Genomic DNA, 22500 nt, shown 5'->3' with positions numbered 1-22500 from the left:
GAAGTAGAGAAGGGAATACATTTTTTAAACTTGGGCGGTAAAGTTGAATTTGTGATACACTCCTAGAGTGTTTCAAAGTTTAACGTGCTTTGATAAGCTTTTAAACGCGGAAAAGTGCCATTTCGCTTACACCAAAGCGATTTACTGGTTACAAGGACATTACAGGTTTTTACGTACACGGATGATAATATTCAATATGGTTATTAATACTGTGAAGTTATATGATACAATGTTAATCTACCCTTGACTTGACCATTGAGATTTATACTAGTAAAAACAGTTGTGATTTAGAATAGAATAGAATAGAATAGAATAGAATATAATATAATAGAATAGAATAGAATAGAATAGAATAGAGTACAATAGAATAGGACATATCACTTATATTGAAATAGTCTAGAGCATGGAATATAACAGCATATATTAGAATAGAATAGAATAGAATAGAATAGAATAGAATGTAACATTATAGAGTAGAATAGAACGGAATATAATAGACTATAATGCAACAGAATAGAATAGCATAGAACGGAATATAATGTAATAGAATAGAATAGAATAGAATAGAATAGAATAGAATAGAATAGAATAGAATAAAAATAGAATAGAATAGAATAGAATAGAATAGAATAGAATAGAATAGAATAGAATAGAATAGAATAGAATAGAATAAAAATAAAATAGACTTCATTTTAGAATGGATTGTAGAGTAGAAGAAAATATTGACACCTGTCCTGAATGAAAATCAGTAAGATATAAAAACATCACACTTGGGCAATGATCCATTGTTTGAAAGATAGTTGGGAGACACAAACAAACAAACACCAATTATAAGTAGATATTGGGGCATTACGACGCCCTCAATCACATTTCCAAAATAAATCGATATACAACAATCTAACAACACATTAACTCAAGTCACCGGGTTTAAATCTGAGACCACTATAGACAATCTAGAGTGGTGTAAGCTTTAAACTTAAAAACAACCATGGCAATTTTGAGGCGCCACGCCCACCTTTATCACTTGGTGGTTGCCTAGTTACGTCTCCGAGTATTGACATAAACAAAGCCTAGATGACGTATATGTACATACAAAGCAAGGCTTGCATGGGTGAAGCTAACTAATCCGTCTACTTCCTCATAATTAATGGGTTTATGGTCATAAACAAGTAGCGGGAAGTCGGTGACCGATGTTCACACAGCATTGATAGGATGACCACAGGGACACGCATTATTGCTTAGACTGTTGTTTTTCCTATGGACATATCACACGAATCATGTTACTGCAAATGTATTAATATAAACTTTATACTATAAACAATAAAAACGTGTCCTTTAAATCAACGTAGGGCAAAAATATTCATGTCAAAAAGTTTTTATATTAATATAACCTGTAGAGAAGGAAAGCAATAATCTATGAAATACTACGCGACCCTATGAGGACGATCCGTCCAAGGCTATGAAGAACACGAATAATGTATCACTTTGTACGTGCAAAGGTGGTCTAACGCTTTAAATTCACCGGCGTATATTTGAGAAACTACATACCAATTTTCATGAACTTTGCAGGACCATGAAGGTATGACAATATCCCCTTATACATCAATGGCGGGGCGTTGTCAGATTTTATCATGAAACTTGCAAACGGACCAGAGTGATATACTTACACTCATTTAAATATTACCTGATGTTGTTTTATTTTTGTTCGTATCTTTCAGGAGACAATCTAAGTGTTTTGAGTAACAACGGGATTAATAAATGGGCGAGAAAATAGTTCTAATACCAGGTGAAACATCATGCAGATTGGCTCGAATTATGTGGGTTTTTTTCTCCTAGACGGATGTACTACGCGGATGAAAACGTGTTGGGGTTACGTTCTCTTTCTGTTCGATGTCCGAGAGCTAGCACTCGTACAATTGCCCGTTACAATTCCGGAGACGATTTCTATACATTATAGAATTGAACTGTTATGAATTTTGATCACGTGATAGCACATTTTGAAATGTATTTGACCAGACACTGAGGTCAAATAATTATGTTCTATAATTCTTCAGGGACAACATTTACCATAATATTCTCTCAACTGAGCTAGACATTTAAATTTGTCTTTAAATATAGAGTAACACATGACAACTGTATCAGACATATCGAACTGTCAAGCAGCAAAAGTTGGTAGGAAATATCACTTGCAGGTCAAGCCACCAGGAAATAGACAAGAATGCGGAAACAATTTTATAAAAAGTTCAAGACGTCTCAGTTGAAAAAAAACCCTCGTTTATATATTATTTCTAGTTTCGATCACCTGGAGACAAATAAACAACAGATTCTTGGAAAATCAACGATTCCAGATAAAATGATACAACGTGGTTTGACGCATGCGTTGATGACTGACGTGACGCGAGTTTGGTAAAGTTTGGTAGGGGACCATGATGAAATTCGAATACAATACGGCGGTACATACCTAGGGGAAGTCCCAGTTCTTGATACACCTTCAGTTTGTCTCGTTTCGTCTGGTTGGCAATTTCCCAGTCAATCATACCCTTGATGCGATCGTCTGCAACGTCAAATTCTTCGTATGGCACGTGCAAATTCTGCAAAAATGATACACAAATTGAAGAGATTGACAAATACGGTTAGGAAGTGAATCGACAATATTGTTTGAAGCAAGACAAGGCACCCTAAGTTTACAATAAATGCTTCCTCGTCAACGAAGTAGGACCTAAGTGGCATCTTTTCATAATATATTGTGAGATCTAGGCACCAAATCAAATGCTGTCTGTCAAAATTGTCGGCAGATAACAAAGTCATTTCAAAACACGCACACGTACATACACTAAACCACTGGTAACTAGTCTGTGCAGTAGTTACTGTGTACCATTGTCAGAGTGCTGCAGTTAATTAATATAAACCTGTTTACATATGGTACTGAGTATGCAAATTAAAGTACAAAAATGCATTCAAGTCAAACACGGCCTCGTTACTATGGTCCAAACTTTCAACGCATCCTCAGTGAAATCACATGACGTGTTTGTGATAGAAGAGGAACAATGTCGATGTGTAGCATATATATATATATATATATATATATATATATATATATATATATATATATATATATATATATATATAGATTGGAACTTCAGTAAGACTGACTTCAGAACTTTACAATTTTCAGTTTAGCTGGTCATTTTTTACTATGTATATACAATGTATATATATATATATATATATATATATATATATATATATATATATATATATATATATATATATATATAATGGTGGTTTCATTTGTCTCACATTGCAATATCCCTATATGTAATTTCTAGGAAATACTATTTTGAATTGAGTTTAGCAACTGAGTGTTCTCACCGGGTGTAGATGTGGTTGGTTCCGAGGTACCAACACTCGAAAATAATCACAACGTCTAGTGTTACTAGTATAACCGCTATGTCGATCGCGACAAAGGCGCTTTTCTCATAAACACGTCAGTTTTTAACTGCAGTTCACTATAGTCAATAATGAGACGTCGGATCAGTTACGGACTTTGAAACTTAAAATTATGGTGTATAACACATTAAGATCAGTGGTGGGAATTGTGTATGGTATATTTCACGTGAGTTTATGATCATCGCGTGTCACCACCCTGCTAGTTGAAAGTATATGCATAGAAGTAATATTGTCAGATATTGAGTATTGATAATTAATTATTGCTACCCTAAGTTTATTTTCAACTATTTCACCATCACACCAAACACGTGCACGTGTTTCATCTTTATTAAATGTTTTTCTCACTTAGTTACATACAAATAGTTTAATATACTCTGATCCTTAGGTATATGCCTTGTTGGGGGTGGGGGGTGGCGTTGACAGTTAGATAATCGATGAACATCCAGAATATTGCTGTTTTTTTGTAAATGTCTTTAGTTGTACCGTTACACCTAGTGCACCAAGGGAATGTTTCTAAATAAAAGGTGGTGAGTCTATGCTATTCAAAAATAGACCCGGAAACACGCCAATGGCCAGAGGCCTGTGAAAAACACCCCAGACCCAAATCGAAAGCTTTGTCTTGCATAATGTTGAATTCAAGACACACAATTATGACACCGATACTTTCTAGCACCAGTAAAATGTATCAGGTCTGCAAAAGAGCTGTGACATGCTTGTCCCATCAGGATTGTGACACATGCCTGTTACATGCCCATGTCAATGTCACAGACCAGTGGATTTCTTGCTGTGTAAAAAGGAAGGGGTTTACTCAGGTATTTTGCAAATGTACTTACATGTCAATTGCAAGCCTCGCAAATCTTAGCCAATAAATCGTTGAGAAAAACACTCACGTTACAGTCTTCAGTTTGAGAAGTAACAATTTTGAAAAAAAAATGTTTAATTATTCATTCATTATTTCTTACTAGTTTCGAAATAGCCTGTAAAAGGTAAAGAAATGTGCTCGGAAAAGGGGAAACAAAAGAGAACTTCGAACTCACAGTGAAACTATCAATCAAGTATAATAAATGTGATCATAAACATTAAACATTCCAATGTGCATTTAACCGTTCCCTACTCCGTTTCTTGGTCTTTCTCAGTATTATAATCGATATATAATAATAATAAGTTTATTTCTGTGAACAAACTAGGCGACTGCCGTACATAACTTATAAAACAATTACAATTTTCAAGGTCGAAAGTATCAGGAAAAAAATAATAATAACATTAACAATAATTTTACGATAAGTTGTGAATCCTCTTTTTTCAAACTATTAAAATATTAATATACTTTGCAAGTCACTTGATTACATATTTAGTTTGTGTTTGCATTACAAGTATAGTTTTGATATGCAGTATTCGAAGTATAATGTTTAGGGATATATCGTGATCTAAATTCAGATGTAAAAACACGAATCATTACAAAATGATATTTGTCATCCACTAAACTTGATGTTGTGAACGGAATTTATTGTCATGTAATTAATGATCATCTATATCTGACAAATCAACACTCGACCTTCAAACATTTTGATACAACAGAGCCTCCTTGAATCTATTTCTCAATACATTTCCCCCTTTTATAGCCCGTTGCGGCACTAGTGGTACCTCGTTATATCTCGTATGTGGAAGTATACGAAATATAACACTAGCGCTGTAAAACAGTAACTTTTTACAACAATTTGTATGTTAAAAGTTGCATTTCCTGGAGCAGATGTGTCCCCTGGTGTTAAAACTTCTATCAACATTCAACAAATTTCAAGTTACAATATAAGTTATAATTTCTCAGTGACGAGGAAATGGTCTAGACTGTAGCACAACTTTTGTTTACATACGAAAATCGGGTTGATGTACACAGTATCGAGGACTGATAATGGGGATTCCAATGAATGTAAAATAAATTAAACCTGCACAAGCTGCTGTAACATGAGTATTATTTGTTTGAGCAGACAAACAACAACATATTCACTGGATATTGTTAAAATACTGACATTGTATATAGCAGTTAGAGGAATGGTCTATTTTTAAATACTATTATGTTAAAGGATGCGGACCCCCCCCCAAAAAAAACAAACAAACAAACAAACAAAAAACAACAACAACAACAACAACAACAACAACAACAACAAGCATTGTGATTACCATAGTATGTACTGCTAGTTAGTTCTATCATAGATTCAGTTGTATGTACATGTATCTGACAAAACAGTATAAAGTAATATGATCCAGTTGGCCCCAATGCCATGTAAAAGGGTTGCCGTTGGTGTGTTTTTCAATTGCAGACAATCAACGCAAATATTGAAATAAATTAGAGCTAACAAAGATTTATTTTGGGGAATCGAAAGAACCATATCTTTTTCATCAAAACACTGCTAGTTCGGGTTAACTGACAATTTGGAAAAATTTCTTTCGTATTGACATCAATTCTCTGAATTCTCGGACTTAATTCTCGGATGAGTCACGGGTTTCAGTTTTGACAAAGATTGTGTGTAGGTTGTCACGTAACTGCCTACACTGCTTTGAAAGTTGAGACCAAAACTACTACCATTCACCGTGGTAGTTGTTTATAACTTTTCTTCAACACCATGTAATGTGTAATATTACAAGAACAGACATCATCAGAATACACAATAACACTGATCCACATATATATTACGTATTTAATGGTGTTGAGATGCCCTATAGCCTAAAATCCCGTCTTGTGAGGATTTTGTTATCACTTTGTGGAAGGGGCATTCTCGCAAACCAAAGCTATTATGATTTTCTTCTGCAACACTGCGAAATAACGAACGCGGTGCGTTTCGATGGTTTGGACGGTGCCGTAAAAGAGGCTGTGGTTTACGACGATGGGTAGGGGAACACGGAGAACAAACTCCTAACACGGTTGGGTCCATAGTTACTCTAGGCTTAAAACTGTTGAACTTTTGCAGTGGTCTTGAAGTATTGTATTTGTATTTTATTTCATGTCCCCATTTTTATTTTCGTTCTTATTTTCCATCTTACAAAACCTTGCAACCATGATAGCAACACATCGTACGTCAGTAGACTTAATACGTTTGTAAACTGCGTAATCTCATCCCCACACGCAACAGGTGTCTAGACTTCAACGCACATTCAAACATTGTACCTGTGCGACGGACGTTGGATTCTGTTTGTACTTATCATTCCTCATAACTACCGCCATGAGGAAGTGTGTCGTCTTAAATCAAGGCGTGGTACATTTGCTACAATGCACCTTGGCAGGGGAGTATAATACGGTAGACTACGTCATACACTATTGATAGAAACGGCAACAAAACATAGCCGCTGGGTAAACAAGAATATCGTGATAGACACACGTTCGTCTTTTTGTTACAATCGGTTGGTATTTAGTGCTTGCCGTTCCCATTTCAGATGTCCCTATTTGAACCCACCTGGGTTGATAAACATCGTCTTAGTGATTGATAAGTTTGTACTTTTATGAGTAGTTCGTGATGAAGCTGGGTGTTACCGTATCCCCGGTGATGCAACAGAAGTGTCGAAAACATGCTTATGTATAACTGCTGTCTCTGGTCATAGTGGAGGGTCTATGCTCTGGTCAATAAAATAAAGTTGTTGAGTTCATACGTTCCTATAGTGATTCGAATATGTATCTAGTCCATGTGGGTAATAGTAGTCTTTCCATCTCCATCCATAAACCCTCAGGTTCTCGCATCTGTCTTTTCAAATCAGCGGAACCATCCATAAAAGAATCATTCACTTTATTCTGGACCAAATGTTTCTATAGTGTTGCCAGGTAACTGTTTCTCATACCTAAATTACTGTACTCTAACCCGAACCATGAGTAGTTTCATCTCCACTGTCAATGCCTGAACTGGGCGTGTTACAGTCTCGGGTCACTATTCCTCAATCCTGGTTCTCGAATTAGTCTTATCTAATCATTGGATAGAGTTATTCCATTGTTCCTGGCCAACTCTATGTATATATTAAATTCTAAATAATAATCCTAACTTGGCGTTTTTACTATGTGTTGTCTGCCATAAGACTGGCGTAGGTTCCATGAGATATTTACTTTTGTCTCAAAAATCTTCAATTTTTTTTTTTGTAATTCAAAATTACTTTAAGGAAAATGTTCTTTGTCATTTTTTTCCAGTTACAAGTAATCGCACAAAGATGGGCTTTCACGTTTATCCAACTATCTCACAATCACTGATCCACTCATGTATGGTTATCGTTGTACATACGAGAATACAGTTACATGCAATCGATATTGATATGTGTTAACTTTTTGGGGCAAGAATAAAAAGCACAAAACATTGTTACTGTGCTCCGTATTCTGGTGTGAAAGTATAACGGGGTTTGCTATTGATTACAGCTAAAATGATGTATGTTTGGTGTTTCACTCATGAGACATTACAGCTTAAATGATGTAGGCTTGGTGTTTCACTCATGAGACATTACAGATAAAATGATGTAGGCTTGGTGTTTCACTAACGTGACATGACATTTTGTACTTTCACGTTCAGACGACTTTTGATGCAAAAAACAACAACAACCAATTACATGGGTGCCAAGCACAGTGGGGATGTAGAAGTAGTTAGGTAGAAATGTTGATTATCAGTTAGAAAATAAATTGCAGCCATTAAAATGATCAAGTCCATGTGTAATAATTTCGAGGCATGTTTTTACTGGACTGTGAAAGAATAGCAATGCTTATCACTCTGCAATGTAACTGGCCAGAGGATTCTGCTTTGTTTATTGTGTCTCAGTTATTGTTAGTCTAGAGTTGAAATTTATCTAGCTGTGTCAAAAACGCAGTCTCATGAGTAAAACACCAAGCCTACATCATTTTAGCTATAATGTCTCATGAGTGAAACACCAAGCCTATATCATTTTAGCTGTAATGTCTCATGAGTAAAACACCAAGCCTACATCATTTTAGCTATAATTGACATATAGTGATTTCTTTGTTCGCCAAACGTGTAATATTTATATTGTCAGATTTGGGATTGGTCCAGGGGGATTGCTAGTGTACGTAGATTCGTGGTCAAACCTCCTTGGTCAAACATACTAACAAAGTGCTGACGTTCTTGTCTAACTCAAAAGTGTCCACTTCAGGGTGTGTGTGTAAAGTTAACTAAAAGAGAGGTACTCGAGCCAAGAGGACTGCTTGAGATAAGACAGTATGACAAAACTGTCAAAAATGACGCCGTTCACCAATAACTCTGAGTGTGTTCCTTTCAGTTGTAAGAACTACTCGTGAATGAATCATCGGCTTGTGATTGAAGTCAACCACGTCGGCGCTGTGCTTCACGGCTGGGCCCGAGCAATCACGTCGCCGTTGTACCTCACGAGCCAGGGCAATCACGCCATCACTGTGTTCACGGGCCCGGGCAATCACGCCGTTGCTGTTCTTCATGTACGGGCTCGGGTTAACAATAAATGAAGGTGTGTACAACACAATAGAAATCTCCGTTCTCTGTATGCTTGTAAACCATTCAAGTGTTTTTATGCATTGTGTGGCGATGTCTCACTAAAATACACTCTTTTATCATAGGCATTGTTTGCTTTTGTCTTCAACAATTAGCGAAACAATAGTACGACGCGGTCACCTTTGTATGGACTATGGTCACTTCAAAAACCAGACTCGTGCAACGGACAGCAGTAGAAACTGAAGCGAAACTACATAAGTTGACCGAAAGCACGATAGCTTATCAATATACCAGATAGACAAACATACGGACGTAATAATGCTAATTTGGTAGATTGAAATCACTGTGTGTGCATTTATCGTCAAAAGACCAACACTACAAACAGTTTAACTGTACACCAAAAATAAATACTGTGTTGTCAAGGCTGGGATCCGACCACAAAAATACATATTCCCATAGGATTTTACATGACTTGATCTAGAGTTTGACAAGTGCAACGTTACACTCGTGGGTAACACATTGTTTGTCTGTACATGCACAGTCGTCTTGACCTACCTGTGTCGTGTCCGTGGGACAGTACCTCTGAAGGAACATGTTTGGTACTTCAAACATTCGCCGCGACTAGGGGAATCCCCTTTTCTGCCGACCATATATATAAGTTGCGTTGTTGTGACCTCAACGACTGTCCTACTGGCGACCTTATGTCAGCAGAGTAGGTAAAAGCTCTCTTTCGACTGACAATATGTGTGATTTTTGGGTAGTGTTGAGCTACAGTGTGTCCCGTTGCTCTACCCAAATTCTTTACGACATCAGAGTCCTGAAGGACAGGTCAAACAAGTAGTCGCGCGTGCGCATTTAAGCCTTGTTCAAAGTTCACAAGCTGACTGACAGGACCCAAAATCTTATAACATAGTAAACTCCACTACCATTTCAACCTAAGTGTGTGGGAACAGTACAATTTAAATTTGAGGGTTAACTATTAAATGTTGAAGGGGGAAATGCAATGCTTAAAGGACGACGGGCTAAAACCCTCATGTTCTTTTCGGATCACCGGCCATGGCATAGCCGGGGTTGACAAGGAAGGGAGCTCCTACAGTTAACGTACAATAATAATGGGTTTACAATAAAAAGGGCGGTCTATTCACTGGTCGTCAAAATTGAAAGAGATCAAGTAATGCGTTGAAAGCGAACAAAAGGTACCCGGGTCTTGAAAAGGAACGAACTAAGTAAACTGAACAAGAGAGGCGAACAATTGCCGCGGATCAGGCCCAAGGACATTGTATTTAATGGGTGTGTTGCTTTGACTACCTATTTACAATGTTATTCACGTGACATTTGAGTACTCAAACCATGGAACGCGTTTTAAGTAATGAACATGAATGGAGAGAGAGAGAGAGGGAGACAGAGAGTCAGAGACAGAGAATGAGAGAGAGAGAGAGAGAGAGAGAGAGAGAGAGAGAGAGAGAGAGCGAGAGAGAGAGAATGAGAGAGAGAGAGAGAGACTGAGAGAGAGAGACAGAGGGAGGGAGAGAGAGAGAGAGAGAGAGAGAGAGAGAGAGAGAGAGAGAGAGAGAGAGAGAGAGAGAGAGGGGGAGGGAGGGAGGGAGGGAGGGAGGGAGAGAGGGAGAGAGAGATCACTTAGGCGTAAAAAAATTGTGTGGTTGCAATTACATTCAATTTTAAAATAGGTTGATCGGGTATGTAGATTTTTTATTTCATTTTAATATATTATCTCTCTCTCTCTCTCTCTCTCTCCCTCTCTCTCTCTCTCTCTCTCTCTCTCTCTCTCTCTCTCTCTCTCTCTCTCTCTCTCTCCCTCCCTCCCTCCCTCCTGAAGCGTTCGTTCATGCTAGATATCCAATATCCTCTCCAACATTTTGTAAGTCGTGAAAGGGTGTCGGCCTTTTTGACCCATTTTTACCTGCTGGCCATTGTTCATGTTTGAGTGTTCCTTATTTATCGTTATCGTCTATCATCAGAACAATATGTTGAATACGTTACTTATTATCTGACACTGTAAGTATTACAAGTACAAGTTTAAACTACGTTCTTTACTGCTGTATGAAAAACGCTGGAACTGAATTAGTGTAAAGAATGTATGCATTCATTTCAGGCCAAGGTCATTCATGTATCCCCTACAGTTACCTTTCACACGATATCAATATAACGTGTCCGAAGGTGACCTTGGATTCTGCTCTGACCAGTTGAAATGCTGTTATCTCTGTAGAGGAAACGTATTATGATATTTCCGCATTTTAGGATCATGGCAGATTCACTAAAAATTACTTAATAAAGTTATTAAAGTTAATATAATGGTTGTGTAACCAGATGATATAAACAAAAGTATTTGCAGCTCTATCATGAGGGCGCTATTAGCCGACCTAACTAAGGAACCCTGGGACTTGACCTTTAACAGGGGTCAGTGGTAACTTGTAGCTCGAACTTGGTGGTCAGTGGTAACTTGTAGCTCGAACTTGGTGGAAGCACGCATGAAGCGGAGGAGACACGGAGAATGGTAGGAGATAGAGAAGTTAGAGAAAGACGGAGAGAGAACTGAGGCTGAAGGGAAGGAGAAGAAAGGCACGTTGCTGAAGTACTGAGCTGAAGTCAATTTCAGAGGGCAACTTGACGGCTGCCTTACTCAACTATGCTGAAAGAAGACGGACAGCAAAGTGTATGAAGTTGTAAGCTGAGGACCATTCGTCGGCAAGTAACACGTGTTTCTATGTATGTTGAGCGTGAACAGTGTTCAGTAACTCACTTATTTGCCTGTGTTTTGGACGTTTCTATTTATGCCTCAGTACTACGAAAGCAGTGTTAGTGTCAGTGGACCCTGGTCTGTAGAAGAATTAAAGTGTGCCTGAGAGCCGAGGACGAAGAAAAGAATGTCAGTAGAATTGGAGCTGAGAAGAAAGGACGCGTTGCTGCAACTACTGAGCTGAATTATGAAGTTGAATGGTACAGAGAGCTACTCGTCTGCAAGTACATGTATTTCTACGCGTGTGGAGTGCACAGTGTTCAGTAAATTATTTATTTTGCCTGTAAATCTAATGATATTGTCACTGTCCATTGAATGAATTATTAGTCTGTATTTGATTCTTCCTACAGCTGATCTGAACTATGAATTAATTATACTGTCATTGAATACATTAATTCCATTGTATAATTAATTAGTTTGTATTTGATTCCTGACACAGTTGATCTGAACGATGAATTAATTATACTGTCACTGAACACATTAACTCCATTGAATAATTGATTAGTTTGTATTTGATTCCTGACACAGTTGATCTGAACGATGAATTAATTATACTGTCATTGAATACATTAATTCCATTGTATAATTAATTAGTTTGTATTTGATTCCTGACACAGTTGATCTGAATGATGAATTAATTATACTGTCATTGAATACATTAACTCCATTGAATAATTGATTAACTTTATTGTTTTTGTAATTCCAGATTTCTGAGTTGAATCATACAAGTTATTGACTCTAAATTATTAGGATACATTGATACTTAACCTCTGATTTTGAGTACCTTGATTGGTGAATGAAGACTTTAGAACAATAATAGAATCTAGATTGAATTTATAGTGTTACGTGGGAATATTCCGAGTTTCCTACAACTACTAAGTATTTCATTGAAGCGTTGCATTCTAAATTGAGATTTTGACAAGCCGGTATCCTACCTCGACGAGACTCAGAATTCATTGGAAATTAATTTAAGTAGATGTCAGTTCAATATTGTATTTGAAGTAATTGAATATTGAACTATTTATATACTTGGCATGAGTCATTAATCCATCAAAGCATACTGTCCAGTTGGATTACAATTAATTGATGACACTTATTGTATTTATTAGATGTTTGATGTATGTAATTGTATGTATTGAGTATTTTTTGTATGTATTCGTATCTCTTGTGCCGATTGTAAATATAGATGTGAACATTGCAAACTCAGACTTTGTGTGGTTGTTGTTTCTTCATAATTGTACACTTAACACTTGCATCCCAAACAAAACCAACGGTGACACCTCAGGCCCCAATATAAATTATTATATGCAACTGGTACTTGTTCATAGCTGGGCAACAGGAAATTGGTTACATATTTGGCGCCCAACGTGGGGCCAGGGTGGTGGTGAACAAGGGAAAATTGTGTTGGTTGGATACAAGTATAGAAAGAGTATAGAAAGTGTACAGTTCGAGGAAGCGAACACCATATTAGATTTTGTGAACGAGATTGAACCTTTTGAAGTGACTAGTCTGGTCACACTTGCAAATCCTTGCATTAAGATACTGTTAAGGTTATTGTCACTGCTGATTTGCATTAATGCATCAGAGTATTCTTTTGCATTAAGATACTGAGATACTGTTAGGATTTTTCCCTTGTTAAATTGCATAATAGTTTCCTATTTATTCCCTCTTCTGTTCTCAAACTGATTCCATATCTATCTAGCTTTGTTTCAAAGAATATACACGTTTGACCTCTTAGTTGGTAAAAGATGGCAGAAGGTGGAGAACCAGAAGTTATGGTTGAACCTGGTGGACTTGATAAATGGGTTGACCTTGATCACACTGGAACTACATTAACTGCTTATGGTGACGCTAAGACTGTGACAGATTCTGGTGGTTACAAGAGTGGAATTGGAAGGGGTCGTGGTCATACCATGCTGCGTACTCCAATTGATAGAACACCCACGTGGCTGTCTGATGTACATTCCAGAGTCCGTGGGGAGAATGTAGGAGGTGGTACCAGTGAGATAGATGAATTGGAACAGTCGATTAAACAAGGGGAGTCTGAGATGGCCCGAATGAAAGAGTTGCTGGAAAGAAGGAATAGATTGAAAGAGGAAGCTGCTACAGTAAAACGTGAACTGGAACGAGGGTTACCTGAAACCAGTTACAGAGGTGGTCCACCTGGTGAACAAGCGAGAACACCGCAAAGTGTACGTCGCCGATTTAATTTCGAGGATGACAGTGTGGAGCCAACACCAATGGCATTGTATCAACCTCCCAGATTATCAAACTTCTCTGGTGATAATGATCGAAAAACTGATGTGGACTTTGAAATGTGGAAATATGAAGTGGAATGTCTATATGAAGATTCTACTCATAGTTTCAGAGTAATCCGACAAGCTGTTAGGAAGTCACTGCGTGGTTCAGCAGCTAAAATGGTGATGAACATGCACCCAGAAGCTACACTGGAACAGATTCTTCATAAACTAGAAATAAGTTTTGGTGAAGTTGAAACTGGTGCAATGTTATTGGAGAAATTTTACAGTAACAACAGACAGAGAGAAGGAGAAAGTGTATCACAGTATGGTAATCGACTTGAAGCAGAGATCTTCACAGTTGAAAGGCGAGGTGGTATCCATCTGAATGCTATAGGAGAGACTTTAAAGACAGTGTTTTGGCGGGGATTGAAGGATGATCGGGTACATGATGTTCTTCGATCAGAAATGAGACACAGCACCAGCTTTGAACAGCTACTTCAACTAGCTAGGAAGGTAGAACAGGAAGGGAAGGAGAGAATGGGAAAGGAGAGAATGGATGACTCAAAGGTGAAGAAAACTTCAACTGGAAGGACCCAGCAAGTTAAAACCACAGAAGAAACGAACATTCATGGTAATGAAGAGAGTCAACTCTCTCAAACTATGAAAATGATGACACTGACAGCTGAAGGGATGCAGGGACTTTCAGAGACAATCAAAGCTCAAACAGACTTGATGAATTCTCTGAAAGATGAACTGAAGAGAACAAATGAACGAGTACAGAAATTGGAGCATGATAGGCAGAATGTGTCACACCCTAAAGTAATAGTGAAACCTGTGCATAAAGAACCATTCCTTTGCTACAATTGTGGAAAGGAGGGACATATGGCAAAACACTGTAGAGAACCAAAGAGAGAAACTAGGTCATCACACAGACACAGTAATGGTGAATTGCATTCCAAGAATGGTGGACTGAGTGAGGATAAGAATTCAACACATTTGAATATGAATAGGATTCATCAGAGGAGAGTTGGTAGGAAGCCACTTCAGGTCCCGTCGAAGAAAGTTGGGTTGATTGGTGGTGCAATGGAAGGAAGAGTATTTATTGATGGTGTGGAAAGTTCATGTCTCATTGACACTGGGTCACAAGTCACAACCATTAGTAAAGACTTTTATGATCAGCATTTATCTGATTTACCTATATATGAGGTTGAAGATACACTGGTGATCAAAGGAGCTAACGATCTTCCTATTCAGTTTATTGGTATTGTAGAAGCAACGATGTCTTTTCCAGTCAAGGTATTTGGTGACGACAGTGGATATACAATTCCAGCATTAGTGGTTCCAAACAATGAGTATAATGTGCAGGTGCCAATACTGATTGGAACAAATATGTTAGAACTATTTCCTAGAAGTTGGTTCAACACTAGAAAAAGCAGAGAGGGAAGGAACATGAGAATATCAGCGATTGGTCAAGGAGTATTTAAGAAGTTAAACGATAGAGACAGGTTTGTTGGTCCTAAAGGTAACCTTGGAGATGTGAAAGCATTGTTACGTCATCCAGTGAAACTAGACCCAGGACATGCCACCACTATTTGGGGCCGTGCTAAGAAAGGTCCAAGGGGAGACCAATATGTGGTGTCAGTGGAACCTAGTAATCGAGCTAGAGGACAAATTAGTACCAATCCTGCTGTAACAGTTCTCAAGTGTCAAAGAGAGAAATCTAAAGTGCCTGTCTGTATCCAGAATACATCAGTGCATCCAGTGACTATCCGCCCAGGAGAAATTGTTGCTAGTGCTCATTCTGTAACATGGTTGGGAAAGCCAGATGAACATCCTTGTGAATTTGCTATGAGGGAAAGATCATTGGAGAACGATGTTAAAACAAAGAACACAGAGACAGAAGATGGCAGGAAGATCTCTCTAGGAGAAGGAGTAGAGTTTGATATGTCAGGATCCCCAGTTGATGATGAACAGTTGGAACAAGTACGGGAATTGCTACTTACAAAAAAAGCTGCAATCTCCATGCATGAATATGATCTTGGACGATGTACGATTGAGAAACACCGAATCAGACTGACAAATAGTGAACCCATCAAGGAACGCTTTCGACGAATCCCACCAGCCATGTATGAAGAGGTACGACAAGTATTGAATGTGATGAAGGAGAGTGGTGTCATTCGTGAGTCACACAGCCCATGGGCAGCTCCAATTGTCATTGTTACTAAGAAAGATGGAAGCACTAGGCTGTGTATCGACTATCGCAAGATTAACTTGCGTACTATCCGAGATTCCTACGCTCTCCCAAGAATAGATGAAAGCCTTGATGCCTTAAGTAATGCCAAGTGGTTCACCTCGTTGGATTTGAAATCTGGCTATTGGCAAATAGAAATGGCTGAAGAGGACATTGAAAAGACAGCTTTTGTGACACCTATGGGATTCTGGGAATGTACCACAATGCCAATGGGTTTGACAGGAAGTCCAGCCACATTTCAACGGTGTATGGAGAAGTGTTTGAATGATTTGCATTTGAACATCTGCTTGGTGTATCTGGACGATATCATAATCTTTTCTAAGACATTTGAAGAACACAAAGAACGACTAGCCATGGTATTAGATAGACTAGCAGAGAACGGACTAAAGCTGAAAGCTAAGAAGTGTCAACTGTTCAGACAGAGAGTGAAGTACTTGGGACATGTCGTCTCGGAACATGGAATAGAAACCGATCCAGACAAAATCAGAGCATTGAAGGAGTGGAAAGTGCCGACCAATGCCAAAGAAGTAAAGAGTTTCTTAGGTTTTGCAGGGTACTACCGGCGATTCGTCAAAGGGTATTCCAACATTGTGAAACCATTGAATGACCTCACCATTGGATTACAAACCAAGTATAAGAGACGAGGGAAGTCTAGACAGAGTAAAACTGCAGCTCCTGAATTCAAATGGACAGAAATACATCAGAAGGCATTTGACAGTGTGATTGGACACTTGACCAGCCCTCCTGTATTGGCATATGCAGACTATAGTAAGCCGTTTGAACTTCACATTGATGCAAGTTTCTCAGGTTTAGGTGCTGTACTGTACCAAGGAGAAGGAAAGGAGAAGCGAGTCATTATGTATGCAAGTCGTGGTCTGTCAAGAAGTGAGAAGAATTATCCGGCTCACAAACTAGAATTTCTAGCATTGAAATGGGCAGTCACCGAAAAGTTCCATGACTACCTTTATGGCAATAAGTTTACAGTGGTGACGGATAATAATCCGTTAACCTATGTCAACACGTCTGCAAAACTAGATGCTACAGGTCACCGTTGGGTAGCAGCATTGGCCACCTATGACTTCAGACTGATGTACCGACCAGGAACTCAGAACAATGATGCTGATGGTCTGTCCAGACAACACCAGAAGACAACATCAGAAGTGACTGAGAATGAAATGACGTCTACCAAAATGCGAGAAGATAAGGACAAACTGATTTCTGTACCAGCAGAAGTGGTAACAGCTGTGTGTCAGACTCAACAGACAAATCGAAATGGTTGGATAGATGCAATTGGATGTTCCAGCGCAGCAATTCCACCGTCATTGAATGAACCTCCATCTATGCTAGGAACACAGGCATTGCCAGCTGTAACTATGCAGGAATGGGAGAAATGGCAGAGAGCAGACCCAGTGATAGGACGTCTGTACCAGTATAAAGAACAGAAGAAGTTACCAACTAAAACAGAGAAATCGAAAGAGCCAATTGAAGTGATTAGTGGACTGAAGGAATGGAATAAGTTATGTTTTCGTCAAGGGGTACTGTATCGGAAGAGAATGGGACATAATGGACAATGGTTGTATCAACTGGTGTTACCAAGCAAGTTTCGGGGAACTGCGCTTGAAGGAGTCCATGATGACGTTGGTCACTTGGGACAAGAACGGACCCTGGAACTGCTACGTAATCGGTTCTATTGGCCATTTATGTCCAAAGATGTAGAACAGAAGATAAAGACATGTGAACGATGTACTCGACGAAAGCTCCAGACTACTCTGCAAAGAACTGCCCCATTGGTAAATGTTCAGACAACACAACCCATGGAGCTAGTATGTATTGACTACTTGACTATTGAAGATGGTAAGGGAGGTGTTGGAAACATCCTGGTTATTACAGACCACTTCACTCGATATGCTGTTGCAATCCCTACAACCAACCAGAAAGCCAAACCCACAGCAGAGCACTTGTATAAACACTTCCTGGTACACTATGGGTTTCCCAAGAGACTGCACTCTGACCAAGGCAGAGATTTTGAATCCAAAGTGATAAAGCAGCTCTGTGAATTCACCGGAATACAGAAGACGCGAACCACACCTTATCATCCCCAGGGTAACGGGCAATGTGAGAGGTTCAATCGCACACTGATTGATATGCTAGGTACGTTGTCTAAGGAACAGAAGGTTAAGTGGAGGAAGTATGTGGCACCATTGGTACATGCCTACAATTGCACCCGCAATGATAGCACTGGCTTTGCTCCATATTATCTGATGTACGGGCGACATCCCAGATTACCCATTGATGTGTACATGGGCTTGCAGCCAGAGGACTCACCGGGGGGAGGATATGACAAGTACATTGAGGAGATGCGGAATCGACTGAAAGTATCATATGAGTTGGCGACCAAGAATGCAAGAAAGACAGCAGACAAAAACAAGAAGAGATATGACAAGAATGTGACAGAAGCAGTACTTGAGCCTGGAGATATTGTTCTGGTAAAGAATGTGAACCTTAGAGGGAAACACAAAATTGCAGACAGATGGGAGTCACAGCAGTACAGAGTGGTTAGGAGAATCCACCCAGACATACCTGTCTATGTAGTCAAGTCTGAAGGACCTGATGGGAGAGAGAAAACTCTGCATAGGAATTTATTGTTACCCTGCAGTTCACTACCAATTCCATACTCAGAACGACCATTGAAACTACCAAGAGAGAAAGCAGAAATTGTTTCTAGTACAAGAAAGACAAGGAGCCAGGCAAGAGTTGAGGAGAAATGTGAAGAGGAAGAAACAGATGAGGATGATGTTATACTGGATTTTCCAATTATAATTACATCTACATCAAAGAGACGAGATGAAACTAGAAGACAGAAAACTACAGGTATGGAGCATGGTAAGGAAAGTGCAGTATCTATTCCATCTTCAATATCTGTAGAGACTATTGGAAGAAGTCATGCTGAAGAAGAAAGATCAGAAACAGAGAGAGAAATGCAGAACGTCAGAACAGAAGTCACTGATTCAACCTTAGAAAGTGGTCAGAGTATTGAATCACCTACTAAAGACAGCACTAGTGACATGTCAGCTGATGCACCAGAATTCATACCAAGAACTGTAAGTTCTAAGATGGAAGAATCAGAAATTGAAGCCCAACAGAGAGATACACCAGAAATGGATGTGACTACAACAGATGGAATGAGTGTAAGAGAAGAATCTCAAGGTGTAGAAATAATGGAATCAGGAAACGAATCTGATGAGAGAACTCTACCCAGGAGATCTACTAGAATAAGACGACCACCTGACAGACTGACTTATGCACAGATATGTCAAAAGGATGGTGAGAATGAAATGGTAAAAGACCTGAAGACTATATTTGCAGAATTGGAGAACTTGATAGTGGGACAAGGAGAGAGATTGTCCAACTTGAAAAGGAAACTAGCTGCAGGTAAAGATTAGAATGGTTATGTGGAAATTGGTGCGATCTATTTGTCAACCTCTGTGGGAGAGACAGCAGAATGGACCATACCCAGCACTTGGTTGGAGACAACTAAGATGATAACCTGAAGAGTATCTTTAAGAATGGTAAAATTGGTTGGTGAAGGTCGGGACGACCTTTCCCGAAGCAGGGGAGTGTGTAACCAGATGATATAAACAAAAGTATTTGCAGCTCTATCATGAGGGCGCTATTAGCCGACCTAACTAAGGAACCCTGGGACTTGACCTTTAACAGGGGTCAGTGGTAACTTGTAGCTCGAACTTGGTGGTCAGTGGTAACTTGTAGCTCGAACTTGGTGGAAGCACGCATGAAGCGGAGGAGACACGGAGAATGGTAGGAGATAGAGAAGTTAGAGAAAGACGGAGAGAGAACTGAGGCTGAAGGGAAGGAGAAGAAAGGCACGTTGCTGAAGTACTGAGCTGAAGTCAATTTCAGAGGGCAACTTGACGGCTGCCTTACTCAACTATGCTGAAAGAAGACGGACAGCAAAGTGTATGAAGTTGTAAGCTGAGGACCATTCGTCGGCAAGTAACACGTGTTTCTATGTATGTTGAGCGTGAACAGTGTTCAGTAACTCACTTATTTGCCTGTGTTTTGGACGTTTCTATTTATGCCTCAGTACTACGAAAGCAGTGTTAGTGTCAGTGGACCCTGGTCTGTAGAAGAATTAAAGTGTGCCTGAGAGCCGAGGACGAAGAAAAGAATGTCAGTAGAATTGGAGCTGAGAAGAAAGGACGCGTTGCTGCAACTACTGAGCTGAATTATGAAGTTGAATGGTACAGAGAGCTACTCGTCTGCAAGTACATGTATTTCTACGCGTGTGGAGTGCACAGTGTTCAGTAAATTATTTATTTTGCCTGTAAATCTAATGATATTGTCACTGTCCATTGAATGAATTATTAGTCTGTATTTGATTCTTCCTACAGCTGATCTGAACTATGAATTAATTATACTGTCATTGAATACATTAATTCCATTGTATAATTAATTAGTTTGTATTTGATTCCTGACACAGTTGATCTGAACGATGAATTAATTATACTGTCACTGAACACATTAACTCCATTGAATAATTGATTAGTTTGTATTTGATTCCTGACACAGTTGATCTGAACGATGAATTAATTATACTGTCATTGAATACATTAATTCCATTGTATAATTAATTAGTTTGTATTTGATTCCTGACACAGTTGATCTGAATGATGAATTAATTATACTGTCATTGAATACATTAACTCCATTGAATAATTGATTAACTTTATTGTTTTTGTAATTCCAGATTTCTGAGTTGAATCATACAAGTTATTGACTCTAAATTATTAGGATACATTGATACTTAACCTCTGATTTTGAGTACCTTGATTGGTGAATGAAGACTTTAGAACAATAATAGAATCTAGATTGAATTTATAGTGTTACGTGGGAATATTCCGAGTTTCCTACAACTACTAAGTATTTCATTGAAGCGTTGCATTCTAAATTGAGATTTTGACAAGCCGGTATCCTACCTCGACGAGACTCAGAATTCATTGGAAATTAATTTAAGTAGATGTCAGTTCAATATTGTATTTGAAGTAATTGAATATTGAACTATTTATATACTTGGCATGAGTCATTAATCCATCAAAGCATACTGTCCAGTTGGATTACAATTAATTGATGACACTTATTGTATTTATTAGATGTTTGATGTATGTAATTGTATGTATTGAGTATTTTTTGTATGTATTCGTATCTCTTGTGCCGATTGTAAATATAGATGTGAACATTGCAAACTCAGACTTTGTGTGGTTGTTGTTTCTTCATAATTGTACACTTAACACTTGCATCCCAAACAAAACCAACGGTGACACCTCAGGCCCCAATATAAATTATTATATGCAACTGGTACTTGTTCATAGCTGGGCAACAGGAAATTGGTTACAGTTGCATGTTCTATAAACGCTTCCAAAGTGTACAATAAATTTATTGGCGATACTGAATAATCAAAGTCACCACTGTGCACGTATAGTATATGAAGGGTCCGACTTGCAGTGATGTTTAATAAACTAATTATTTATTTACTTACTTTTATTTTTTCTTTACTCATTGTTTATTTATTTATTTATCTGTTTGTTTGTTTGTTTGTATGTTTGTTTGTTTGTTTGTGTATTGCTTGTTTATTTATTGACGTATTTATTTATTCATTTATTTTTACATCTCTTAATATATAGTTTTAAGTATGTATGTATGTATGTATGTATGTATGTATGTATGTATGTATGTGTGTGTATGTATGTACGCACGTATGTATGTATGTGTCCGTCTGTCTGTCTGTCCGTCCGTCCGTCCGTCCGTCCGTCCGTCTGTCTGTCTGTCTGTCTGTCTGTCTGTCTGTCTGTCTGTCTGTCTGTCTGTCTGTCTGTCTGTCTGTCTGTCTGTCTGTCTGTCTGTCTGTCTGTCTGTCTGTCTGTCTGTCTGTCTGTCTGTCTGTCTATCTATCTATCTATCTATCTATCTATCTATCTATCTATCTATCTATCTATCTATCTATCTATCTATCTATCTATCTATCTATCTATCTATCTATCTATCTATCTATCTATCTATCTATCTATCTATCTATCTATCTATCTATCTATCTATCTATCTATCTATCTATCTATCCATGCGTTTATTTTAGATTTTCTTTTCATTTTCTTAATATTCTATTTGCTAATGGCGGATAATTCGACTCCAAGCACGGCGATGATCTGCTACAATGGTAATTGACAAACGCTGAGTATCTATGGTTAGTACCGGTCAGTACAACAACCGGTCCATCTGACAGTGATTTTCACAATACCATACAGCTTTTCTGTTTGATACAACCACGCAGAAACAACAAGA

General features: G+C 38.4%; 1 protein-coding gene across 1 annotated transcript in view; it reads right to left on the bottom strand.

Annotated features, from left to right (window-relative positions):
- LOC144448442 (uncharacterized) overlaps window positions 1-9712 on the bottom strand; it is a 21249-nt gene extending 11537 nt beyond the window's left edge. The window contains exons 1-2 of the mRNA XM_078138693.1: window positions 9453-9712; window positions 2462-2591 (exon numbers count right to left, since the gene is read on the bottom strand). Coding sequence (XP_077994819.1) covers window positions 2462-2591; window positions 9453-9509 — 187 coding nt within the window. The 5' untranslated portion in view covers window positions 9510-9712. The remainder of the gene's footprint in view (window positions 1-2461; window positions 2592-9452) is intronic.
- Window positions 9713-22500: the final 12788 nt, after the last annotated feature.

Source organism: Glandiceps talaboti, chromosome 17, assembly GCF_964340395.1.
Source record: "Glandiceps talaboti chromosome 17, keGlaTala1.1, whole genome shotgun sequence".
Taxonomy (NCBI): domain Eukaryota; kingdom Metazoa; phylum Hemichordata; class Enteropneusta; family Spengelidae; genus Glandiceps; species Glandiceps talaboti.
The sequence above is the reverse complement of the archived record's forward strand: the minus strand, read 5'-3'. Positions and strand labels throughout refer to the sequence as shown.